At 35.6% G+C, this 26,950-nt stretch overlaps 2 protein-coding genes across 2 annotated transcripts; both read left to right on the forward strand.

Moving 5' to 3' along the window:
* LOC106920354 (uncharacterized) lies at window positions 1-8,132 on the forward strand. The gene is made up of 10 exons (XM_088009914.1): window positions 1-55; window positions 1,744-2,028; window positions 4,493-4,528; window positions 4,684-4,713; window positions 5,073-5,102; window positions 5,666-5,716; window positions 6,048-6,098; window positions 6,197-6,247; window positions 6,759-6,794; window positions 6,952-8,132. Coding segments are annotated over exons 2-9 (477 nt in total). The 5' UTR covers window positions 1-55; window positions 1,744-1,802; the 3' UTR covers window positions 6,761-6,794; window positions 6,952-8,132.
* Window positions 8,133-9,079: 947 nt separating this feature from the next.
* On the forward strand, window positions 9,080-26,176 carry LOC106920363 (ATPase family AAA domain-containing protein 2-like). Its single transcript, XM_014991323.2, has 28 exons — window positions 9,080-9,403; window positions 10,639-10,730; window positions 11,223-11,251; window positions 11,682-11,775; window positions 12,152-12,221; window positions 13,612-13,690; window positions 13,775-13,894; window positions 14,194-14,248; window positions 15,417-15,479; window positions 15,874-15,985; window positions 16,154-16,269; window positions 16,391-16,565; window positions 16,742-16,830; window positions 16,920-17,079; window positions 17,326-17,416; window positions 17,506-17,820; window positions 17,910-18,027; window positions 18,142-18,328; window positions 18,754-18,939; window positions 19,102-19,237; window positions 19,366-19,562; window positions 20,128-20,287; window positions 20,630-20,752; window positions 20,965-21,051; window positions 22,614-23,012; window positions 23,688-23,821; window positions 24,595-24,723; window positions 25,061-26,176. The coding sequence occupies exons 1-28, from the start codon at window positions 9,242-9,244 to the stop codon at window positions 25,091-25,093; spliced, it is 3,711 nt and encodes a 1,236-aa protein (XP_014846809.2). The 5' UTR covers window positions 9,080-9,241; the 3' UTR covers window positions 25,094-26,176.
* Window positions 26,177-26,950: the final 774 nt, after the last annotated feature.

Here is a 26,950-nt window from a genome sequence, read left to right on the forward strand (position 1 = left end):
AATGCCAAAGATGCCAAAGATGCAAAACCAGCTGAGAAAGATAATCTGCCTCAAAGTAAGTGATACTTTCTGTTCAATACATTTTGTTTATTTATACAGAATAAATTCACAATAATCACTGCAGACTTAATTCTGTAAAATATTCTCCAATTCTGATTGGTCCAGTTGTGTTTCCTTTAAATTAAGGAAAACAATTGAGTAATACCAAAATGCCAAATGTCAGATGCAATTTTGACATCCTATGTACTGTAAATCTGTATTTAAAGTAAATTTTTAAGCAAATTGATAGTAAATATGCCTTTTAAATTAAATGCATTTCTAGACCCATAATTTTGTTTTAGCCATAGAATTTAACCTTAAATATTGTTATCTTGAAGTCTCAGTTTGCATTCTTTGTAGATTTAGCTTAATTTTAGTCACCTAATGTTTGCTAAATGTTTGTTAAAATGTGCTTCAGCAATCAAGGAGAGTAAATCATCATCTTTGTGACAGAGACTTTGCATAGTGCACCATGAGCTCTGAGTCTGGTTGTTACTGCGACATTTGTGTAGTATTTATGCAAATGTCTTATACAGTATATGTATCTTGTCTTTAAGTTGCAAAAAAAAAAAACATTCCCAAGAAATTTGTCAACAACAACCTTAAAAATTTACAGCGACCTTTCAATCACATTATACATGCCACAGTTTTAGATGCGAAACATATTTTATTTTATATTTGAGCTCTCCATTACCAACACACAATAACAAGATTCATCAAAGTACATTACATCTCAACATTTATATTTAATTTCTTGCTTAAACATAATATTAAGAAAATACATTTAGAATATGCTAGTTTTAAAACTTAACATGTCTTGATTGAAATAGCCTAATTATAGTTTTCAGATTAATAACTTATTCTGCCCTATTGACCTTTATGTTACCTGTAGTTACAGCAGATTGTTAGCTAAGATGTTTTGAACTGCCCTTTGTCTGTGTGGGAAACAATCAGGAGAAGTTCCAGCTTTCACACTGATCTGTGAAAGCTGTAAAACAGCAGGAGTCCAGGCCAGTAGAGAAGAAGCTCTGCCTCCACTTTGTTTAGACAAAGGGGACAAATGGCCTTTGATCTTGGAAACAAATTGCAGGGAGTTTCTAACTTTAGAGAGGGTCAGAGACAGCTCCTGGTTGGATGAGCAAAGATATGCCTTATTTGAATAAATTAAAGACAAGAATACGCCTTGACTATAAAACTTTCTACACAGAAGAAACAGATCAGATTCCAATTTTCCAAAGACGTCCTTGCACGTCTTTGCTTTTCTTTCCTTTCTTCTTCTTTTCCATTTGTCTCAGGTAAATGAATGTATGTCTCTGTTGTTCTGCAGTTTCTGTTGAAATTTCATACATTGTCTTATATTGGATTAAACTCTGTAATTCTGTGACGCCAACACTCATTGTTGTGTTTCCGTGTGGTTTCACTTCGGCCTGCTGGGAGAACCTGGGATCCGTGAGAAGAAGATAGAGCAAGAGATTTTCCTAAAATATATTATAACTTAAAATCTTCTTCAACAATAGATTAAAGGATATTTTTGTAATGCAATTCATTTCTCATTATATCATTTTATGTCGGTAGATGTTGTAGTTTTCTCCCCCTTGTATTGCACTTAAGTGTTATATTATCCCAAAATCAGTGAATATTTTTGCTATATGTGTTAAATATCAACCACCCTTTCAACACACATTTCCATTTTTCTCTCACCAGATAATTTCAAAGTGCATGTGTTCACTCGTAAGGCTAAAGTCGAGACAAACACAATTTTGATGTGTCAGGCTACGGGCTTCTATCCAAAAGACATCATTCTGCAGATCAAAAGAAATGGCAGAATCCTTACTGAAGACGACGGGGTTCAGACCGATGGAGTTCACCCAAATAATGACAACACCTTCCAGAGAAGAGATTATGTAGAGGTTTTGAAGTCTGATGTTGCTGAATACTCCTGTGAAGTCATTCATGAAGCCACTGATGTTCACATTCAGGTGGAATGGGGTGAGAAACTTTTATTTCTACTCTATATCAGGGCATGATATTATGATTTTAAAACATATGTATTTTTGTTTTGTTTGGTAGATTCTACCTCAGTGAAAAAGATATATTAAGAATATGTTAAAGCATATCAGATGAAAATGTTCATCAGTATGTTCAATCCAATCCAATCCAATCCAATCCAACTTTATTTATAAAGCACTTTAAAACATCCCAGCTGATACAAAGTGCTGTACATTAAAACACAGCATAACAATTAAAAATAATTCTTACAGTGTAAAAACAAACAAACAATACAATTTAGAATTAGATCCCGCTGGAGTTGAAAGCCAAGTAAAATAGATGGGTTTTAAGATGAGCTTTAGAATATTTATTTGCAAGGATTTGCGGGAGATCATAACTTTGTTACATTGCTGAGCCAATCAGAGCTGCGTAGGAGCACTGATTGAAGGAGCTCCACTCTCAGCATGGATTTGAACTTGTGTCTTTAATTACTTCAGCAAAGCTCACCATCTATCCATTCATCCATCCATCCATTTTCTTTACACCCTTGTCCCTTAGTGGGGTTGGGAGGGTTTCTGGTGCCTTTCTCCAGCTAACATTCCGGGCGAGAGGCAGGTCACTCTGGACAGGTCACCAGTCTATCGCACAAAGCTCACAGTTTTTACCAAATTCTGTATCTTTTGGTGTACTTTCACATCTGCTCCTCAGTCGCATCTTTTCTGGGTTGCTAGTGTCTCTAGTGGCGTGGGGTTGGTAACACAACTAATATAATTACATTACTAAATCAGAATACCACAGTCTTTATTATTTATTATTAGTTTTTCATTCTCTTAAGAATGTAGAGCTAATTAAATGATCTAAACAATACCTTAAAGTGGTTCCAGTTTCTCTCGATGGCCAACCTTTTGAAACTGTGGCAAATTTTAAATACCTCTGGTCGTTCCTGGACAGTCAGCTCAACTTTGCTGAAAACACTGACTATATTTTGAATAACTGTTCTCAGAAACTCTACCTTTTAAGAAGACTTAGTGATCTTGGGGTGACCCAACTAGACTCTAATTGGGTCACCCCTATGTTTTGAATTTGGGGGAAAAAATAATATTTTATTTATCACTACAGAAGGGTTCAGTGAAAGCGCATATGAAACTGGTGGGTTCGGTACCTCAAAAAAGGTTAAGAACCACTTCCCTAGTCGAAGCACCCCCAGGCCTCGAAGCACCCCGGATGAATGTCTAAAGCCACTTTGTTGACATAAAGGATGTCAACAAAGCAGTCCGACTCCGGTCGTCGAGGAGAGCTTTCCGCGACTGGGCCGGGGCGTGGCCAGACAATGGTCACCCTTCTCCGTTCGCGCACAGCATGTTCATGGAGAACGTGGTGCTAAATGACCTGCAGACGACCTGATTATAGATGGTTGGTAGGTAGATAGGTCAGTCAAACTTTATTAACAAACCAGCGTTCTGACAACTATCCCAGCATGCACCGCGTACTTCTTCTACGGGCGAAAATGAAGTCGGCGGCTGCTTGCCGTAGTTGCTAGACCTGTTGTGGCTCAATATTAGTCCATATATAAGGCGCACCGGATTATAAGGCGCACTGTCGGCTTTTGAGGAAATTGAAGGTTTTTATGTGCGCCTTATAGTAAGGAAAATACGGTACTTCATTTCTTTGTGATGCATTTGCCAATCACCTTGCTCCTCTGTTGAAAATACATGGTTGATGCACTCTAAGATGGACTCTTTTTTAGAATGCTGAACTGTTTATTGGTTCAAAGATATGTATCCGTATGTCTTTCTTTGTAGGTCTAAATACTTTGGACTCCTCTGGAACAATTAATTCACAAACATTGATTTTCTAAACTTTGAAACTGTTTCAATGTTGAATTAGGGAGCATGGCCAGCAGGAGTTTATTTAGATTTAAAGTCACAAGAGGTCCTAAAACAGCTCATTCTGAAAGGAGCTCAAACTAGTCAGAACTGACCAGACCGAAACCTCATTATCTAAGAATAACGTTGTAAAAAGAACAACAACCTGATGAACATGTTTTGTATAGTTCACAAACCTATCCTAATCTGATCAAATTACCTTTATATTTGTGGCTTGTGCAAATGAAAGGGCAGACTCTTATCAAAAATAATTAACTTGTAAAACTTTAAACAGAATTCAGGAATCTCTGAGTTGTCTGAGTGATGCGTGGTGACAAGTTTTCAGTTATGACCTCTGTGCTTGTAGATATCTATATGGTTCATTAGCAAGAGTTTTCCTGCGCAAGGATCAATAATATATCGGGTAGCATATGAGGCAGCTTTGGATTGAAATATGCCACAAAAAGCACATCTGAAAAGTTTCTTCATACAGCTTGGCCAATGATGTATCTATACATTCTGTTAATAAACTTTATAGAGCATCAGCTGTATGGACATGTCCAAGTCGTGAACATGAACACATTTTCTGTATTTTTTAGGACAAACCAATCCATCCAACGATACTGGTGCTGAACGTAAGTAACTTCACACTTAAAATGTTTGCTGTGTGTTTCAATAGAAGTACAGAAAGAACATAACTAGCACAAGACGGGAGAAACTTTTTGTGCTAGTTATGGTTACTGTTTTGTAAAAAACAATAATGTAGCCCGATTTTTATTTACTTCTGCAGCGGGCTCATCTTCTAGTACCAGCACTGAAAGTGAGTGACACAAGTCTGATTATTTCGCTTTCTCAACTGTTTGGAACCAGATTTACCAGAATACATAAAATAATCATGGCAAGACATTGTATAGAAACTTTAAAAACATACTGAATTTGGGCTAATTCAGTCTCTGCTTTATGTTTAACCCTGAATCCAACAACTGAATCCAATTCTGAATATACTGATGTACTGAATAAAAATCTTCACATTCAAGTCAGTACTTCATTTCAATGCATTCGTCAATCACCTTCATCCTAATATGCCTGACACTCTGTGTCAGGCATATTAGGATGTCTTTTGCAATTACTGGGCTGTTCATTGTTTCAAAGATATACCAATATATGTCTTATTTGTAGGTTTAAATTCTGTTCCCGACTTTGGATCTAGTAAGTCACACCCATTGATTTTTTACACTGAAAAATGTTCTGTCTATTTCCTATAAAGCCTTAGGGGTAAACCATAGTCTCATATAGTTTGATGTAAATGACTGTGTCATATAAAAAGGTGCCCAGGAAATCAAGTTACTTTTTTTAATCAGTCGTTTTGACATAACATTCATTTATTCCTTGGCTCTGCTCTGATTAATCTTAAGTGCTGAAACAAATTTCTCTTTGGTCAAACTTATTCTAATAGAATCCATTGCAAGATAGATAATTACTAGACTTGTCACATAGCATCCTTTTTTCATAAAAGATAAAATATATATTAAGGATATGTTAAAGCATATCAGATGAAAATGTTCAAAATAAATATAGCACTTTGCAAGAAGTCTGATAAATGAAATACAGTTTTAATTTAATGTCCTGTGTATAATTGTCAGTGCAGACAGTAACTCTGGCAAGCAAACATAGTTTTTCAACAGTGTTATTTTTTATGCTGTTAAGATAAAATTATATAAAACAGATTTAAGGACATGAATCCTGCTGCTTATAATTGATATTTGTTGCAGATGAAAATGCCAAAGATGCAAAACCAGCTGAGAAAGATAATCTGCCGCAAAGTAAGTGATACTTTCTGTTCAATAAATTTTGTTTATTTATACAGAATAAATTCACAATAATCATTGCAGAGTTAATTGTGTAAAATACTTTGATTGGTCCAGTTATGTTTCCTCTAAATTAAGAAAAGTAATTTAGTAATTATAAGATGCCAAATGTCAAAATTAGGATGAAATTTTGACTTTAAATCTGTATTTAAAGTACATATTTTAAGTAAATTTAAATATGTATTTCAAATTAAATGCATTTCTAGAGCCATAATTTTTTTTAGCCATAGAATTTAAACTGAATCCTGACATGAATCCTGCTGCTTATAATTGATATTTGCTGTAGATGAAAAGGCCAAAGTTGCAAAACCAGCGGGGAAAGATAATCTGCCGCAAAGTAAGTGATACTTTCTGTTCAATAAATTTTATTTATTTATACAGAATAAATTCACAATAATCATTGCAGAGTTAATTGTGTAAAATACTTTGTTGTAGATGAAAAGGCCAAAGTTACAAAACCAGCGGGGAAAGATAATATGCTGCCATGTAAGTGATACTTTCTGTTCAAGAAATTTTGTTTATTTATACAGAACTAGCTCAGACTAGTCAGAACTGAAGAATGATGTTGTAAAACAAACAAACAAACAAACAAACAAACAAACAAAAAAAACATTATTTGTATAGCTCACAAACCTATCCTAAGCTGTCCAAGGAAGCATAATAAGTTACATTTACATTTGTGGCTTGTGCAAATGAAAGGGCAGAAATAATTAACTTGTAAAACTTTAAACATTATTCAGGAAACTCTGAGTTGACTGAGTGACAAGCTTTCAGTTATGCCCTCTGTGCTTGTAGATATCTATATGGCTCATTTCCTGCGCAAGGATCAATAATATATCGGTGCTTTGGATTGAAATATGCCACAGAAAGCACATCTAAAAAGTTTCTGCATATAGCTTGGCAATTATGTATGCATTTTGTTAATAAACTTTATAGAACATCAGCTGTGTGCACATTTCTAAGTCATGAATATGAACACATTTTCTGTATCTTTTAGGAAAAACCAATCCATCCAACGATTCTGGTGCTGAACGTAAGTAACTTCACACTTAAAATGTTTGTTGTGTGTTTCAATAGAAGCACAGAAAGAACATAACTAGCACAACAACAACAAAAAAAACTTCTTGTGTTACTTTTGTTCACTGTTTTGTAAAAAATAATGTAACCCAATTTTTTATTTACTTCTGCAGCGGGCTCACCTCCTAGTACCAGCACTGAAAGCGAGTGACTCGAGTCTGACTACTTCACTTTCTCAACTGTCTGGAACCAGATTTACCAGAACACATAAAATAATTATGGCAAGACATTGTAACAGTTGACATTGTAAGAGTTAGAAACTTTTAAAACATACTACTTGCTGATCTGCATGAATAATTTGGGCTAATTCAATCTCTGCTTTATGTGTAACACTGATTGTCTCCAGTATCAATTTAAAAGAAACAAACTAATCAAAATCTTCTAGAAATTGTGAAACTGAGAAACTGTTCAGAGAAAATAAATCAAAAATAAACTGTGTTCTCTGGCTGATCTACGAAATCTGATATTTAAAACCTACTTACAAATAGGAAGAATTGGATGAATGATTATGTTCAATTTTAGTATTAGTTAAACAGACAAAATACTCCTAAACTATGAGATTTCCAAATAAAAATGTTCTTAAGTGTGAGTTTTTTTTTTGTAGACTTGAAGATTAGAAATAAAACTGAGTTTGAAAATGCGTTGGATTAGCAAAGTAAAATTTATTTGTTTAAATATTAACACTACATATACTACTTTCTCCCATCTATGAATTAAGGGATTTCTTTTTAAGTTCATTTGGATTTTTGCAATGTTGATAAAAAGGTTTGTTTCATAACCGTGTTCTTTTAAACATTTGCTTTATTGAGTTGATTATTTCTCTAAGTTTTCTTATTTTCTATGGTATCCATTATTAATGGAATACAAGATTGTTTCTTAAAAAATTTGTCTATCTTTTATTAGTTTTTGCTTGTATTTTGGGAGTTTATGGGGCTTTATTCCATTGATTTAAAGTTGTGTGATAAATGGTATACATTTTTACGACATTAAATTGCACCGGTGGTACAAAGATTACTCAGAAATAATTGTATTTTGTATGTCAAATGATAAGAATATGAGCAAAATATTGGCATTAGCGCCTTGCCTCAAATAGTTAACTCAAGCTATGTATGAAGTTTTTCAGCAATTTTACTGTATCACCTTCGTAATCATATCTTTACATGTTTCCTATTCACTGGTCTTTTGTGAGAAAACTTTTTCAAATGATTTAGACTTCTGAACAGAACACATACTGAATGCTGAAACCTGTGTGTTTTTGTTTCCCTCTGAATAAATAAATCAAAATATTCTATAAGTTGTTGCTTTTTTTCATGGTTTACGTGAAGTTTTTATCATTCTGCCCAGTTTTTTTTTAAGTTTTAGCTAATATCAAGATGATGTTAAAAAATTCTAAGTTTTAAAAATCTCTACAACATTATGCTGGGATTCTTAAAATAGAAGCTTTATTAGCAGGGCCTAACTACCAGAAGTTTCATCACCATAGTTTTGACTTTGGACTTAATGTGTACAGAAAAGCGAAAGGATAATTACAGGGCAGATGAGTGCTCTAACTCAGCTTTGCATAAGTTCTGCATAGTGTGCTGTAAATGATCAAATATTGATTTACAAGTGTATGTAAGACTTTGAAATTAGTTTCTCTGATTTGATAATAATTGAGAAAAACACATTTTATTTGAGCTATTAAACTGGTTCCAAAATAGTATCTTTTTTCTAATATTATTGAAATGTAACAGTATGACTTTTGAAAATGATTCACAGGTGTAGATGTCCCTTTAGCATTTAAGAAGTTAATTAAAACTTAACTTTTTTTAACAAAGCTTTAATGTAAAATGTTATTTTAAATTAACAGTAAGATCCCAGTTATTTCAGATGGTACATGCATAATGTGAAAGGCTCTGCACAAAACACAATTTCCATGAAAGATTGGTGAAAGTTGGATTGTTTTGATGGCAACTTAGTTATAACATAATGAGTTTATCAGCATTAGTGCATTAATAAATCTGGGTTTTTAAAAAGTCGTAAAACTATACGTAACACACAGAAAATGTGCCACTCATAGGATTGCAATATCTGTTTTTCTATTTCAAACCCATTTAAAACCTCAGTTCCTTAAACACACGTACATTACGTCGTGACGACCACTAGGCGGCGGCAAAACTCAGCCGTTTGAATGGACTCGGGTTGCTGGGCTCCGAGAGCTTATCAAGCTGTCTGGGTGTGTTTGACTTTCAGCTCTCTCTCTTCAGTCTCAGTAAGACGGTGACTCTTACATCATCTCTGCAAAACATCTCTCAACAAGTCGAGGTGACAATGTCGGTGTTTGCTCGTTTTCTTTCTACTTTTAATACTTTAGCTGGTAAGCTAACACATTAACCGTCTCCGGGTTAGCGTTTGAGCGTCACCATGGTGACGAACCGTGGTCGAGCCAAAAGCAGAAGGGATGTAGTTCGGAACCGTAAGCTGAAAAAGAAGGCAGCCAAGGTCTCGAAGACACCCCAGCGAGGCCGGAAAGAGACCAGCATAAGGACAGCGGTGACTCGTTCAAAGACGAAAAAGCTTCCCAAAGTCAGTGTGTTAATACTGCTGCATTTTTTAAGTTTTAATGTTAGCTGTTGGTCAGAACGAACCAACCAACGAAAGCAAAACAGGAAATATAAATCTTATAAAAACATAGCAAAATATTATATTTATTTAAAAAAATATACATAGTGGGGCATAAAATATTTTCTCCACATGTAGATGGTGTTTTTTTTTGTCATAATTTTTATTAGTTGTCAGTAAATTGCTTTAGCTCTGTTATGATACACCTATGTTTACATAACTTTTTCCCTTACTTGTTTTCACTTTTGTCTGCTTGCGAAAGCCTTTTCCGCTTCTATGAGTATTGAATGTATAGTTTATATTAACATGAAACATTAATAAGCACAACAGTAATTGATAGCATTGTCTTTTTAGCTTGCAATGTTTTAATTTCTTTAAGAGCATAACTATGTAGCTATCACGTTTGTTTTTAATATAATTGCAAGATTTCTTCAAACATTTTCCGGTATTTAGATTTATTTTAAGGGAATTAATAACTACTGCTTTAAAAACTACGTGAATTTTGATGTTTTGAAAACTTAATAGCAGAATCTCTAATTGATTTTAATAAATAGTGTTCAACATCATTCAAATTAATTTTGCTGGGTGTGCTAATCAAATTAATGAAAAATACAATCTGAAACTGAAATCAAATTGATGAAAAAATACAAACTGAAACTGAAAAGCAAATAATTATACATAAAAGATTCCTCAAAATACAAAATATAAATCTGTAAAATTTCATTCAGCTTTCTTCTTTGCTGTTTTGTATAATTACAACAAAAAATGATATACCTTTTATATCTTAATCATAATGAATACATGAAAAATGTGCATGTTTCAGGTCAGTATCACTCTTTTGTTTTCATTGTGATGATCTGACTGACTTAAACAAACCAGTAAAAAATGCATTCCCAATTTCTAAAGGGGTTGTATAATATATTACTTCTAGTAATTAATGGACAATATACTTAAAGTGTCAAGACTTTAGACAGATCTCAGTGCCAAAGATCACCAACAGTGTCGGATGAGAAACAGAGGAGGGAGCAAAATGTGTATTTATTGCAAGTAAAATGGTCGTAGCAATATTTATCAATATTCTTCACATGATTTACTGATACAGTTACTGTAGCCCTTAACAACCGGCATTCTGCTATTCTGTTATACATACATCTACATGATTAACAGTAACAGATACTAACCTATGAAATATTCTTTAGAGAGTTCCTGCCAAGAAAGAAGAAGAGAATCACACTAATTCACACACACGTGATGAAGAAGTTGCAAAAAAAGCTGCAAGAAAAGTCATCAGGTCAGACATCAGAACCGAAATTTCAAAAACCAGTAAAGATCTGAAATAACTGAGGATACATTTTCTAAGTGAGATCTGTAAATATATATATGCATTTTTATACAATTTTTCTTCTTAACTTCAAGTTTCCAGTTTATATTCAGACTACATACAGGGCTTTGTTATAAAAAATATAAAAGGTTAATCAGTTTTTTATGTTGGAACCCCAGTGTTCATAAGATTGCTTATAAAAGGTTTGCTTGATGTAGTTTATAAGTTTGATGAAGTTGGTGAAATATTCATTGATGCTTATACCAATATTTCAGATTTGGTTGAGTTTTTTAAACCTCAAACCTCAGACTCCAAATATTACAATTTTTAGCACCAATTCTAATCATCATGAATCACAATTGATCTGAACTATGATACTAGACCTAGTGTTTATTGTTTAATTTATCATTCTTCAGCTTTTTTTTCAGTTTCCTTATACAGATGTTTGTCTTGTGTTGACAGGAGATCTTCAAGACTTAAGAACCTTACAGGTAAGACATGTTTTTTTTCTTACATATTAAATATAAGCACTACTAAACTTTGAATTCAGTTTAATTCATATTCAAATATACCCTATTAATCCCAGAGGGAAATTAAATAAAAGTTATAACCTTTGGAGAAAAAGTTGTAGCATATGTTAAAGTTCTAATTCAAATGGATATTTGAATGAAAATCTGTCCTCATTAGTTTATACAAAGCTTATTTCTTTTCATTTTATGTAAGTCCACATTTTGATTTATCCAAATAAATCCAGAGGTTTTCCTCTTGGCCTCTATCAGTGTCAGGTATTATCAGGCCCAGAAGGTTAGACAGTTTTAGACATTCTTTATATGTTGAAATGGAAAAAACAAAAAAAGACACATGCATGGATAAGTTTTATATAGAATATAGAATCTAAACATATACATGTCATTGTGTAAGGAGGTAAGAAGAATGGGATCAGGAAGAGTCCCAGGAGAACCACACCGACGACTACATACGACGCCTCCAAAAAGTTTGACGCCATCAACAGCAAGTAAGACGACTCAGTAACATAAACAGGAAGTATAACACACTGTCCAAACAACTGCATCAGTTTTATCTTGATGCAGTTTTTAAAATGACCTTAAATAAAAATGAATAGATAATTTTGGTTTATTCATTTGTTTTATAGCAGTGAAATGTGTGCAGATGTAATATTCAGTCTTTACTTGTGGACTTGCCAGGCAACAAGTCTTCTTTAAGAAAATTTTGTTTAATGATACACATGTGAACAGTCACATTTATGTTTAATTGTTGCTCTTATCCTGGTTATTAGCGACAGCATCTTATGTCGGGGAGGAAAATAAGACTGTGACGAAAACAGATTTGATCTTTAATATTCGTACATCTTGATTATCATTTTTCTGCAGCCACGGAGACCAGAAGGATATCACCAATCAGAAGAAGAAAAAACGACTGATTAGGAACAAGAAAGATGGAGTAAGTCTGGACTAAAAACCATCAACATAATTAGTTATTTACTTCATTTGCAGCCACAGTAGAAGCTTTAACCTTCAGTTATTTCTAGTCTTTTTGTAGTAAATGGATACAAAAAAGTCTCATGATAGAATGGAACCAAATTTGCTCATAAAATGATGTTGGACTCTATTATTTAAGAAAAAATTATCAACTTTATCTTCTGTTTTTTATTTGCAAACATTATTATTATTATTATTATTGTTGTTGTTGTTGTCATTGTTATTATTATTATCATCATTATTAGTAGTAGCAGTTGTAGTAGAACTACAACTCTCAGTTTGGGTTCTTTTTAATTGAAAATATGATGCATCATAGTGGTAATATCACTTGCATACTTTTAATTAATTTTGTTCTAAGATGTTAAAAATGGAACCAAAGTCATCAAAAATCTTGAAACAATTGCAATGTTTGAATTGGGTGAATTTCATACATACAGCAACCTTTTCTGTATGTTTTTGAATAAGCTGCATCTGATCGCAGCTCCCAGCAGCTCCCAGCAGCATGGGTTTGTTTTGACGGCATGCTCTCATGCTGTGTTTACATTCCGCAGCAGCTTTAAAGCCCCGGTTCATGCTGTACTCAGTCTGTATGGGTGGGCACCCTGTCTTATCAGCTCTCTGTGAGGGAGGTGCACTCGGCTGCACGCTGACTTTCCTCTCTGCTCACAACTCCTGGGGCGGGGATGACAACTCTATCAGCTGCCAACATATTGGGGGAGGCAAAGGGGGAGCAGCTGAGAGTGTGAGGAGCATCAGAGTGTGGTTATGTCACATGAGGGTGACAAAGTTTAGATCTTCTTGGTTGTGAGGCATCGTTCTCAACTGGTGTGAACTCATTTCTGTCAATCCCTCTGTTTTATCCAACTGAAACAGCAACAGAGAGCAGATTTCACTGAGACATAGTTGTAATCAAAGGTCCCATGTGGAAATCAGGACACGAGAGGAGTGCCATGATGGATGAAAATGCTTAATCAAGGATACAGCTGTTTATCTCTCTAGCCTCTCTAGATGTTGGAACTGAGGCAAACTGTGTAAACCCATTTAAAAAACACTGTTTCTGACAACAACATGTCAATAGACTCCCTTGTCTCTCGCAGTTTCTGTAAATTATTACTATATTTGATTTCACTGAGTAGTTTTTTTCTAATTATTTTCATAGTTTCCCAAAAATAATAGAAGTGTAGCTTCACAATTACAAAAACAGAAAAACAAAGTTTAGTGATTAAACTGCTGTAAAATGTTACTTTGAAATCAAAACTTCTAAACCCTGATGTAATTTTGCTCCTTTTTTAAAATACAGTATCTCCCTTAGTTTTATTAATGACATTTAAGCTGTATTTATGTATTTATAGAAGATTGCCTCTGAAGAACAGAAGTCGATAACACCAGAACCGCCGCAAACAGACCTCATTGACACTACAGATGATACCGGTTTGTACAAGCATGAAGCAGTGAAGGAGAGGAAGAAACAAGATGGGTGTTTCATCATGCTTTCTTCTTCTGTGGTATTTCCAGTTGATGATGTAGATAGTGGGATTGGAACAACTGCAGATGAGGACAGTAACTGCAGTGTGACTGAGAATTTTGATGCCACACATGGCAAGGCCTCGTCTCCTTACCAGGGACCCAAAAGAGGTCAGTTCTGCTGTGTCTGTACTCTGAGCACAAAAAATATGAAAAATGAACTGCATTTTCTCTAAAATAGTTAAACACAGAGCAAGACATGAAATATTATCTTGTTAAATCTAGTTTAGGAGAGCATATGTCAAAACACTTTTAAAATGTAACAACACAACTGTATCACTTCCATTTTTACTTTAGGAAGGAACAATGAACCAGATAACAATGAATACAATCATTAGTCTAATAAGATTTATTAAAATAGTAATAAATCAACCCAGTTCTGCATTTCTGTTCTGTTCTGTTCCTAAAAGGACATTTCCAGGTCAGTCCATCAGGAAAAAGTGTAACACGCAGGCGAAACTTCAGGTGAGACCATGGATTCAACACTCTCTCTTCTTTCAGCAGTTTGAAAATTAATAGAAGAAGAAGCATTATTTTTTAATACACCATTAAACCCATCTAAATAAGCTCAAATTAGATGGAAATGCACTTGGAAGAGAGTGACTGCAAATATTAAAAATAAGAAATCTAATTGTACTTTAGTTTATTATAGACAACTTTCAAAAACACTTCAACTCTTTGCTGACTGGTTTAAAAAAAAGAAGCAAACAAACAAAAAAACTATAGTTTTTTATTGTATTTCCTAGATATGTAAGTGACTTGGCTCGTATTACAGGAATATACTGTTGTAATGAACCTGTTCTAGGTCAGGTTATTGCAAATCCTGTTTTTGGAGTGTAATTCTGCTTTAATTTACTGAAAATATTTCTCACTTATTCACGTTAAATTATGATTCAGTGAAATATTTTACAAACTGATCTTGTTTCTCTTTGGTTGTTAAGACACGTGTATGTTTTTGTAAAACCTACTCATCACTACTAACTTTGACCATTTACTGAATAATTTAAAACAGATTCATTTACAGTTATAAGTTTTAATAAAATCATTATGAATGATCGTGTGCTTTCTATACTTTTTTGCTATTTAAAATTATTTTTTCTTCGCAAAAATATGATGCAACTGTAATGATTTTTAGAAACAAGATGATCACAGCAACAACCACATGACATAATTTGGCTGACAATTTAACTCTGGCTCTTGTGGGCTTGGGCAAAGTGGTTTCACATTGGAATAACTGGTTCTTATTGTAAAATTGTTAAATACAGTGATCACTGTCGAATGATTAATAATTATAACTTATGGAAAACTATTTGAACTGTTCTATTGATCCCTGAAACCACTTACCAAAAAATGTTTAAGTCTAGTGAACATAGGTATTTTAGTCTGTATGAAAAATATGTTTCTCTGTAGGTTAGAAAAAAACATGACCATACATATGACAATGTGAGAAAAATTATTTTTTTAAAAGTCATTGCAACTATATTTGTTCCCTCGTGGAAAAATTACAGTTCAAATCCATCATTCACGGCCCGTTGATGCCAGGAATGTGTGTTTATTTTACCTTCTGACAGGAACTGCTTCTTTTCTGCTCAATCTGAGACACATATTTGTTTACTTCTTCTCTTTCCATCAGGGCCGCTCAGAATGCATGGTCGACTGACGACGCTGATTCAGATGATGAAAAGGCCTCCAGCAGGTCGGCAGAGACAATGAATATCTTCACTGAGAACTGTAACATAAGTTCTCTCTTGGTTTTTAGTGTCCAGTGTTAATACCTTTATGAAAAAATCCACTGGTTCAGAATAACCACGTAATTTACACGGAATTAGTTTACCGTGTAAAACCTTTTAATTTTTTTTATTTTTTTCACAAATAAAAAAAGTAAATCAGTTATTATACAGATTGGACAGAAACATCAACTCACTTGCAACTTTATGAAAGTTGGTTAAGTTTATCTTTTATAATGTTGAACTTGTCCAGGTCTGACTTTTTAAATCTATTTGTTTACAAGAAATCTAAGTGCAGTTTTCCTTGATTGGTGTTTTTCCCCATATTTTACCAATTATGATGTTTTTTTAACTCCGCCTCAGCAACTGCCGTGCACTCGGTCTGCGTACGGAGGAGCTTTATAGTCCTCGCAGAGACAAGCTGACCATGGGAGCAGGTCTGGCAGACATTGATCCCATGGCTATTGATCGGATGGTAAGTTACGACACAACTATCATATCTATCACTCACCGGTGTGTGATCCTCATGGATCCTCTATTCTGCACTTCTACATTTTTATTGTTTACAATATGTGATTCTCTTGCAAATATATATGTGCTTGATTCTCCTTTTCCTTCCTTGTTAATTTTATTTTCTCCTCAGGTGGGCTTTGACAGCATCGGTGGGCTGTCGGGTCACATCTCAGCTCTGAAGGAGATGGTTGTCTTCCCTCTTCTCTACCCAGAAGTCTTTGATAATTTCAAGATTCAGCCTCCCAGGTGACTCACACAGACCATGAAGAACTTTACAGGATTTATGTTCATTCTCTAACACTAAATTATGTTCAGCTTTAATTTATTTAAACCCAAATAAAAAACATAGTTTTGTCCCTTTTTTCAGGGGCTGTCTGTTCTATGGCCCGCCAGGGACTGGGAAAACACTGGTTGCCCGGGCGTTGGCCAATGAATGCAGCCATGGCAACGAGAAGGTGTCCTTCTTCATGAGGAAAGGCGCTGACTGCCTCAGCAAGTGGGTGGGCGAGTCGGAGCGGCAGCTGAGGCTGCTGTTTGAGCAGGTAAAGGTAACTTTAAAGTTATCTGATGTTACTGCACTGCCCCCTTGTGGCTGGTTGCAAAGAGGGCTGAAAAAATAGGTTCAAGACTTACAAAGATTCAACAATGTCATCAGTTTTTGGAATAACAACAAATACATTACATCAAACAAAATGCTACGCTTTTGTTCATTCTTTAGGCGTATCAGAAACGTCCCTCCATCATCTTCTTTGATGAGATTGATGGCTTGGCTCCTGTTCGATCCAGCAAACAAGATCAGATTCACAGGTCTTTATAGTACTTAAATGTACATATTTTACATTGATGCTCTTTCTGAGGCTGTAAATAATAACACATTTATTTTTAAACTTCTGCAGCTCTATTGTGTCAACTCTGCTGGCTCTGATGGACGGGTTGGACGGTCGAGGAGAGATTGTGGTGATCGGAGCGACAAACAGGCTGGACTCCATCGACCCAGCTCTGCGGCGTCCGGGACGTTTTGATAGGGAGTTTCTGTTTGGCCTACCTGACAAAGAGGTAAAACTTTATTCTTTTCTTATATTTCATCATCTGCCTGAAATTTCTAACTTAGTTTCTAATATTTTATACAGTAGTTTGACTCTTTGAAATAGTTTGCAAGTGTATATTTTATAAGAAGCTTGTATTACTATCAGTTAATTACAATTTTTGGAAGTGTTGAATATTGGAAGTGTTTAATTTTCAATACTTTTACAATTTAACTGGATTTCTAATATGTATAATATTTTGGTCCTTGTGTTTCAGTCTCGTAAAGAGATTTTGAAGATCCACACACGGCTGTGGAAACCTCCTCCTTCAGAAGACTTTCTGGATGAGCTTGCAGAAAAATGTGTGGGTAGGTGGGATGAAAATCACATGCTTTGTAATTTGCCACATTCATTTTTTTTAAATGAAGTGACCTCACCCAATCCTTAATTGCTGCAGGTTACTGCGGTGCCGACATCAGGGCGGTGTGCACCGAGGCGGCGCTGTGCGCCCTGCGGCGCCGCTACCCACAGATCTACGGCACCTCGCAGAAGCTCTTGCTGGACGTCTCCTCCATCTCTGTTAGCAGCTGCGACTTCGTGGCGGCTATGAGGAAGATGAAGCCGGCATCGCAACGCTCCAACGCCTGCCCTACAAAACCGCTGTCAGCGGTGGTCCAGCCCCTGCTGCGCTCGGCCCTCAGCCACATCCTGGAGGTTCTGCAGAAGCTGTTTCCACACGCTGAGCAGGGGATGAAGAGGAAGAGGGAGCCGGGTGAGTGAGTGCTGAACGCTGGAAGCATTTCTGTTGGGTTATTATATGGAATCAAATTCAGAATTTTTACTTCTGTGTCTTTGTGCAAGATCTGACTTCTGGTATCTTCGATGATGGTCTGATGAGTAGTGGAGATGAAGGGACCTCAACCTGCAGCATTTCTGCTCCTTCCACCTCCCAGAGCAAAAACTTTCTGCATTTTGCGAGGTGAAACATCGTGCTGGGCTGGCACAGAACTCTATCCAACATAAGACAATATGTAATATGTATGTTAACTTAAACTATAAATGCCTTCGTACTCTGTTCTGTTGGCTCCTGCAGGAGTGCTGTCAAACACCCAACGTCCCACCGCCCCCGAATGCTCCTGGCTGGTCGCCCGGACTCTGGTCAGACGTCCCACCTGGCCCCTGCAATTCTGCACGCCCTGGAGCGTTTCACTGTCCACAGCCTGGATTCTGCGGTGTTGTTTGGTTTCAGCTGGACTTCTCCCGAGGAAGCCTGTGCGCAGGTAATTGTTAGATAAGAACACACAGATGCTATCACGAATTCATAGGCTTTATTATAGTGCAAATTATTGAGCACCTATACTCATAGCTCAAGATGTGTCTATCTTTCTGAAGGATTTGATTTCCTGCCAATTTATTTCAAATTTGGATATGGAATGTCTAAATCAGGTCTTATTTTTCTAATTAGACTCAACTGCAAGGCTTTTACAGCAATGTTAAGGCTATTTTATAAAAATGTTAATTTACACATAGAGGCTGAAACTTTGCTATTATATTTACCAACCTGCACACCACAAAGTGAACTATTGTTCTTCAGCAACATTTGGTGGTGTTAAAAAGAAACTGCAGAAAGAATCAAAAGAAATAACAGGACAATTTAGAAAAAAAACTAAATTAAAGCTTTAAAGTAAATGTCTCCCCTTATCAGGTGTTCTGCGAGGCCAAACGGACATCTCCCAGCATCCTCTACATCCCCCACATCCAGCAGTGGTGGGACACAGCAGGATCAGCACTTAGAGCCTCGTTTCTCAGCTTGCTGGGCAGCATCCCCTCTTTTTCTCCCATCCTCCTTCTCGCCACCTGCAGCGTTCCTCACCAGCAGCTCGACACAGAGGTGAAGAAGCCTTAAAGTTTTCTTTACCTCTTCTGTGAATTCACTTATTTTATGCTGCTTCTTTGAGTTATTATTGAAAGCAGGAAAACAAAGCCAGAAACACTCATTCCAGGGAAGAAAAATTAACATATTATACCTAAACATATCTTGTTTTATCATCAGATACAAACTCTGTTTCGGGAGGAGTATGGGGAGATATATACAATGGCTGTTCCCTCCCGGCAGGAGAGAACAGAGTTTTTTGAGGATCTTATTTTGAACCAGGCGGCTGAACCTCCACCATCTAAGAATAAAGGAAGTATGTGACACAGAGCACCATGTATGTGTCCATGGTGCTCTGTTCCACTCATATGCTGACTGTTATATACCAAATATTCAGTAACAGTTTAAAAAGTTAGCCTAATTCACCTGCTCATCTGCCATCAGTGACCCAGAACATGGAGATCCTTCCTGTGGCTCCACTTCCTCCCCTGAGACAGATGACCGAGCAGGAGCGCCTCCGTGTGGAGGAGCAGGAAGAGGACGTGCTACGGGAACTCCGCCTCTTCCTCCGTAACCTCACAGAGCGACTGATGGTGGACCGCCGCTTCAAGGCCTTCACCAAACCTGTCGACATAGAGGAGGTAATCCCATTCTTTTTTTTTTTTTTTTATCAAGCTCTAACTGGAAGACTGTTTACATCATAGTAGGATAGCGAAACACTTCATTGGATTAATCATGTGGCATTGATCATTTATTGAAATAATCTTCAACTCATTTAGTAATCTATTAGTTGTCACCTAAAGTATAGAGACTCTTGAAAAAAATGAAAAAAGAGCAATAATTAAGCCAAAGCTGTATAACATTTATATACATTTTGCATTTAAGATGAACACATTTTTGTCTGCAAGTATGTTTTACCCAGAATTTCTCAAGTGGCATAGTTTTAGCTTCACCTCCTTCAAATTCACTAAAGGAATGCTGTTATTGCATTTTAGACAATAAATTGTTTATTTTCTTATTTAAAAGGGATTTTATTATTTCCTTTTCATATTTAACTGTTTCCATTATTGCATAAAATGGCTTTTCTGGAAACCCTCTAGGGATGCAGTTTAAAACTAAAGCAAAGTTAATATTAGGTAATTGTGCTCCTGCTCCTTGCTGGATGTTTTAGAAAGAGTGTAAAACCATGAACTCTCCATCTTCCAGGTCCCAGACTACCTCATGGTGATCCAGAAGCCCATGGACCTCTCCACCCTGCTGTACAACATTGATGAGCATAAATATGTCACCGTTGATGAGTTCATGTCAGACGCAGACCTCATCTGGCAGAATGCTCTCGAGTACAACCCAGACAGAGACCCAGCAGGTGGTAGTAAATACATAACTCCTTATATAATGAACTCAATGTTTTAAGAACATTTAAGAACCGTCTGAGGTTTTATGCTTAGCATGCTTTTCAAGCTTCAGATGCGATTGATGTGGGCTAGAGGTGACAAGCCCTTTGTATAAAGTGTTATCATTTTAAAATGACCAAGTGCAGAGTTTTTGAAGGAAATTAAAGCTAAACTATAAGGTTTTTGTGCTTTCTTTATTGAGTCTGACATTTTGCTTTACCAAAAAATATTAGATTATCCCTTAGAGTTTTACCTAATGTGAATTCAAAGTTTATATAATTTAATATTCATGTGAAATGGTTTGCTTGTGTCAGATCGTCATATCCGTCACCGAGCCTGCGCCCTGAAAGACACAATGCGAGTCATCATCAGAGATGAACTGGACAAGGATTTCCAGAGGATCTGCGAGGAAATTCGAGAGTCTCGGCTTGATAGAGGTAAAACTTTGTTCACTTTGTTCACTGCAGCCAAACTACACCAGGTGTTCAGCATGGACTCCTGATTTTATCCTTACAAAGGCTATTTAGTTCTGAAGTAATAAAACATCCCTTTGAATTAAAAATGTCTCCTATGGTATGTATTTACATAGTCAGTGCTTATTTTTTTAAAGCTTCCAACCCATAAATTAAGACTTTTATTTTTATGACAGCATTATCCCACAGGGGCAGAGCCACTCTAGAGTTGACCAATGGCTTCTACAACTCTGTGTTCCCCAGAAACAGCACTGGACCTCAACGTAAGCCTTGATAAAAATTCTGTCTTGAAAAGACAATGTAACTTAACACCAAAATGTAACTTTTTCAAAGGTTTAAACTATTCTATTCTTCCACAAAAAAAAATACTTGAATGGGTAATTATTTTTGCTCTTAACTTAAATGCAGTCATATTCAGTAAATTAGAATAGCATTTCGATGAGACTCATTTGTCAAATCGAAAGTGCCTTTTGAAAAAAAAAATCTTTAAATGGGTATAAAATGTAGTGTTCATTAAAACCACAGTTCTCTATTAAAAATATTTTTCTATTTTTGTCTGACATATTATTCTAATTTTAAATGTGTTTTTATTAGCTGTAAGCGAAACTTCATTTAACAGAAATAAAGACTTAAAAACCTCAGTTGATTACAAGATGTAATGGTATTTTTTTGTGTGCGTGTCTGAGCTAAATGAAACTAAAACAAGAGAGAATATTAGACTGCAGACGTTGTAAATTACAGTAATTTTAACTTTCCTTTCACCACCACTGCGTCTGTAGCGTCTTTTTCAGGGCTAACCAACATGTTGCGAGAAAACTGTGGTAGTGAAACAGACAACTGTCCTCAGAATAGCATTTGTACAGTAACATTTCTGTAGTGCAGTTAAGCCCTTATGAGTAAAACACAGACTAATTATGTAGTTGCAGTTTTTGTCATAAATAGCCATTACTGTGGTGAAATGGCTGGACTTGAGGAAGACGGTTTTTAAATCCATCTGTAGGTTGCAGGTTTAACAGCTTTCCAAGGTTCCTCTGTTAGCAAACTGTTCTCTCTGTTACTGGATAAATAATCATCATGTTGGCTTCAGACTTGACATGTAGCCTTTGCTATCACTACTTTTGTCTCAGGTGGGCACTGGGTTCATTCGCTGCATGAATTTCTAGTACTTGTCTGCCTTCCTCACTTTTGTTAGTCTTCATTTTTTATGGAAATTAATATTAATATTGTAAGCTCCTATCTAAAAAGGAAAAGTTAAAAAAATGATGACATACTGTTAAAGAAAATTGTTTATTTGGTTAAATTAACTTACACAAATTTATAAAATGAATATCAGGTTTATTTTTCTGGCAGCAACAATACAAAAAAGTCTAAGAAAAATCAAACAGTATTATATTATGGAAAATACTTAATATGAATTCCTGTTTAGATCAAACTGATAAAAAAGAAACTACCATTTTTAAATTCATGTTTTCAAGAAATATTATACACTGTCATGTTAATGAAACACATTTGTTTAATGAATCAGAGGGAAAGAAAGAGGTTAAGTAAAGGTGCAATGACAGAGAGCAGCAGAGTCTTTATTCAAATGTAAAGGCATTAAAGTCACAGAACCGATGAGAAGAGGTAGAATCTGCAGAGCTGAGAGAAGGGAGAACAACGAATGAGAGAGAGAGTCTGCAGCTCAGGGAGAAAAGGCTAAAGGAGAACAAGAAGATCGAGTGAACAGAGATTCAGCTCCACTCCACCGCATTTCTTCTCTGTGTAATGACTCTTCCTATCCTCTCTCTACCCCCAATCCCAACTCTCTTCTGACTTCTTTTTGCAGCACGTAAGAAAAAGTCTTTCAAATCGTCCCGAAAATCCAAGTGGAGCACTGGTGTCATTAAGAAACGGCAACAAAAGAAGACAGCTTTAATCTCCTCAATGTCCAGCATAACCAGTTCAGATTCAAGTACAGATGGAATGGGAGGGGAGAGTAGTTCTGTTGGCCGAAGCTCGTCCAGTTTGTCAGACAGCAGCGATGATGACGAGAACATCTTCCTGAAGCTCAACAGGAACCATCGTGACTTTAAAGCTCTCCAAAAACGTCTAAAGCAAAACTGCAACGAGTCCAGCAGCAGCAGCAGCAGCAGCACTCCCAAAATTAAACTGAAGTCCAGGCAGCCTTCAAAGTCTGACCCGATCCGAAGGAAATCGTTGACGGAGTTTTATTTAAAGAAATTAGGTGTGTGTTTGTCTAACAGAGGTTTGGAGTGGAAGCTGGACCTCTAACTCAGGCTGTGTGACCGCCCTGCTCTTGCTCTACTAACTGGTCTTCATGGGACTCTGACTGAGCTTCAAAACCCTGCAGTGTGCAAAACAGGTAGTGAAAGTGCTGCTTCTGCTCCTGCTTTGCTTCTCCTGACGCTGCTGAGCAAGATCTAAAGAGCAAACATTTCACAGTCAGGCAGAACTCTGGGCACAGAGCCAAACTGGCACAAAGCTAAGCCGAGAACAGATGCTCTCTGATATTCTGTCTCAGAATTAAATGTTCACTTCAAATAACTCAAACGAGAACCAGTTTTTGATTTACTCCACAGGATTATTTTAGTTTGAAATGCTGGTGTTTGTACTTGTACCCCGTAAACAAAAAAGCTTTACCTCTTGTTTTCCTTAATGTGACTGGTGCAGGATAAGTATATTTAGATGCAAACAAAAATGAAGCTTTAACTAAAAAAATATAGGTTTGATATAAGAATTAAAGTTTACTTCTTAACTTTAATGTTTTACGAAAATATATAATTGTGGTTATGTGTCTTGTCTTTGTTGTTTGCTGTGTGCACCCTTTTAAAAACTGCAGTAAACCTTAACATAATTTTTCAGCTAAAAGGAGAGCACCTTTCTTTTCTGTCTTCCTCAGAGAGGCAGAGAAAGGCTGAGATGAGAACAAACAAGGCTGTTTTTGAGCAAATGCAGCAGTTCAACAAGAACAGATCTGAAGAGAGTGTTGACGAGCAAACACCCGACCTGGTAGTTGATCACAAAAAGCTGAAAGTAAGTTAACTCTGGTTATGTTTTAAGATGTTGGACCTTTATTTTTAAAGATTTGCACTGCTAACAATAAAATCCTGACCATTTTTTGCCTGGGTTCTTAAAAGTTTGATTTAAAAGCATGTTTCTACTGGGATTTTCTTTGTAACAGACCAGGTCTTAGTAGTGCATAATCTTGAATTGAAACAAAAATAATCCAGCTTTGCTCATTTGGAGAGTGGAAATTTTAACCATTCTGCTTTGCTCAAGCTCCTTTTTTTGGAGAGTCTCTGAATAAGTTAGCAACTGTAAAATATCCTAAAAGTGCCTAATGCCTGGTTAGCGATTATCACCCTTTTCCAGGAGCCAAGGAATGAAGTTCCCTCGTACTTTTTGAACTCAAAATTTGATGCATCATATTTTTATCAACGCATGTTGAAATGTCTATTTCTAAGTGCTAATCTAAAATGGCATCCCAAACCTTAGCCCCGCCCCTTTTTGCTCTGATTGATCCTGTGAGGGTTCTAACGAGAAACAATTGGTTAAAAATATCTGTACATCTTTTGAAACATTTAACTAATATTTCACATTTGAAATGTATTATCAGTTTTAAATACACATTAAATACAATTTGATCATATAATTTCTAAGTACTTTAATATAGATTTTACCTTTTTGTTTTATGAGGTTAGTTAAAATGGAATAGTTGTAAATTGGAGCTACATGGATAAACTGAAATGAATTAAAGTAGTGTGCTTGCAGCTATTGTTTGCAGTCATTATTCTTGTTTTCTCCAGGAACTGCTGAGCAGAGCAATAGTTAAAACAGAGGCCGCTGAGGTGGAGACTCTGGAGAAGTTTTATGCTCTGTTGGCTCAATCCATCTACAGACACAGAAACAACTACAACAAGACAGAGCTCATTAAGGTACAGCAACGCCACTCAGCTTTGTTTATTCAGGAACCTTTTAGATGGAGGCTACTTAAAAGAGTTCAGAAGTTGCTAAAGGCTATCACATGCTATTGTGTTATTTTAGCTGTTAAATGATTTTATTACACTCAAGTTGAGGGAAAAGCTGCTCAGCTAAAATTCATAGTTTTATGATCCACAAACATAACTGCCGAATGACATGTTTTGGTTTTAGATGCCTGTAAAGAAAAAGAAAAAGCAAACTCATACTTTGTGTGGGAGTTTATTTGGCAAAACAAAAAAAAATTACAACTGGTTTATTTAATTATGTATTTTTCCTCTCTTTTTTCTCTAGGAAATGAAGAAGGAAATTGAAAACTTCTCCTGAGCTATAATAATAAAATCCAAGTAAATTTAAATGTAGTTTTCTTTTGTTTTTATATTAAAGTGACAGTATTAATTTGAGTTGTTTGAGCTTTAAGTCATCTTCTAATGTTATTCCCTAATCAAAAACATTCTTGGAGTGTGGCTTTGATTTTTTTCATGCATGTTTGAGAAATCATTTAATTTCCATTGGCAACCATTCAGCAGTGCAGAACGCTTGGGGGGCTGAAGATGAAGCTCCTCCTTGGAGCTGCAATTTTCAAACTTCCGAGCTACCGCCTCACAGAGCATTTCTCCCACATGATTTTCCCTTTCAGCTCCTTCTGACTAGCCAGCACCAATTAGCAAACACCTGATGGAACTGTGCATCTGCTGAGCTCATTGTATGAGCTACTTTTCAGTGCAAAATTGGTAAATACATTGTCAAAGGGTTAATAGGGGAACAATGTTGTGACAACTTCCCGAAGACTGAAAGTTGGAAGAAGACAGAGGCCCATTCAAGGCGTTAAATTATGAAATTGATTTTTTAAAGTCATATTTGAGATATGCAGCACTTTATAAGAACTGAAGGTGACATAGTTACTTGATTGTTCTACAAAATTTTACTATGTAGCTGGGAAGCACATGATACTGCCCCTTGAAAGTACCGTATATTTATAAATTGTAGCAAAAATTCTAAATACCTCAGTATTTATAGTATTGCACCAGATTCTCTAAGGATTTATTGCTTTGACATTTTACAAAAAAGTAAAGCTTCTGGCTATTGTGTTTATTTACTGAATTTATCATGATATGCACTTTATAAAAGTGTTGTTCTGGGTAAATGAAAAACATTGACTGTGTATTTTGTGTATCAGCCCACTAAAGTGTGCCTGTTTGTTTGTGTTTAGTTTAAGTCGTTAAGTATTTTTACTTTTAAACACAGAACTGGATTTACATCCAATGATCTGTCATTGGGTTTCAGCTTCAAATGCAGCAAAGAGAGTATAAGAATAAATTGCTAACATTTCACATGCTTTCTATTTGCTGATGTTAATAGATAACATGATTGGTTGAAATAAATAGTTTTGAACTTGTGTTACATTTAGAGCAAGCTGTGTGTGTGTGTTTCTTATATTTTAGGAGATATTCAGATTTCCAATGTGATATTGGAATGTCCTACTTTTTTCATTAAATTAATACGGCTCTTAGTAGCAGTGTATTTTATTTTTTTTATGTTTTACATTTTATATTCCTGAACTGAAAGCAGTTAAGTGTCGTATGCCTGACGCAATGACGTACATGAACCTTCTCACCCCACGCTGATGTACGGGAAAAAAATAACAAACATGACCTCATTACGTCAACTTTTCGCTTCCGCTGTTTTGATTGCTTTCAAAATAAATAGTACAGGTGTGTATGACTACAGTTCTCCGATAAATATCCTTGAGGTGTTTAAATAGATATAGTTCCTCTGAAATGACCACTTCTTTATGTCCAGTAAAAATAGGACTGTTACTTTTTTTTATTGGAGCATGGAATAGCTTAAAAACCACAGGAATATCTTGGATCTTGGAATAAGTAACTCACATAAAAATATTTAGTTTTATAATCTGCACTTTGTTTTTTAATCTATTTATATTAAGCATTCACATATAAATTACCAAACTATTTGATAATATATCGAATGATATTTCTGGCAAAATAAAAAAATTAACAATGTGCATTTAAAAAAAATATATGTAAACATTAGTCATCAAGCAAGTACTGAAAGACTAAGAAACATGAATAGACATGTTTTGATAAAAAACTGAAATTTTGCATTACATTGTAAAAATTTCATATTTTGTAAAAAGAAAATTAAAGTACTTATTACTCCTAA

Source organism: Poecilia mexicana, unplaced genomic scaffold, assembly GCF_051168715.1.
Source record: "Poecilia mexicana isolate PSO_F unplaced genomic scaffold, ASM5116871v1 scaffold_11, whole genome shotgun sequence".
Taxonomy (NCBI): domain Eukaryota; kingdom Metazoa; phylum Chordata; class Actinopteri; order Cyprinodontiformes; family Poeciliidae; genus Poecilia; species Poecilia mexicana.

What these genes read in the sequence shown, in the direction of transcription:
- LOC106920354 (XM_088009914.1), top strand. Translation starts at nt 1,803, where the DNA reads ATGTGTCAGGCTACGGGCTTCTATCCAAAAGACATCATTCTGCAGATC. An exon ending in CAACGATACTGGTGCTGAAC is followed by an intron (nt 4,529 to 4,683) that starts GTAAGTAACTTC and finishes TTACTTCTGCAG; the next exon opens with CGGGCTCATCTTCTAGTACC. An exon ending in GAAAGATAATCTGCCGCAAA is followed by an intron (nt 5,717 to 6,047) that starts GTAAGTGATACT and finishes TATTTGCTGTAG; the next exon opens with ATGAAAAGGCCAAAGTTGCA.
- LOC106920363 (XM_014991323.2), top strand. Translation starts at nt 9,242, where the DNA reads ATGGTGACGAACCGTGGTCGAGCCAAAAGCAGAAGGGATGTAGTTCGG. An exon ending in ACACGCAGGCGAAACTTCAG is followed by an intron (nt 14,249 to 15,416) that starts GTGAGACCATGG and finishes TCTTTCCATCAG; the next exon opens with GGCCGCTCAGAATGCATGGT. An exon ending in ACCAGCAGCTCGACACAGAG is followed by an intron (nt 18,940 to 19,101) that starts GTGAAGAAGCCT and finishes TTTTATCATCAG; the next exon opens with ATACAAACTCTGTTTCGGGA.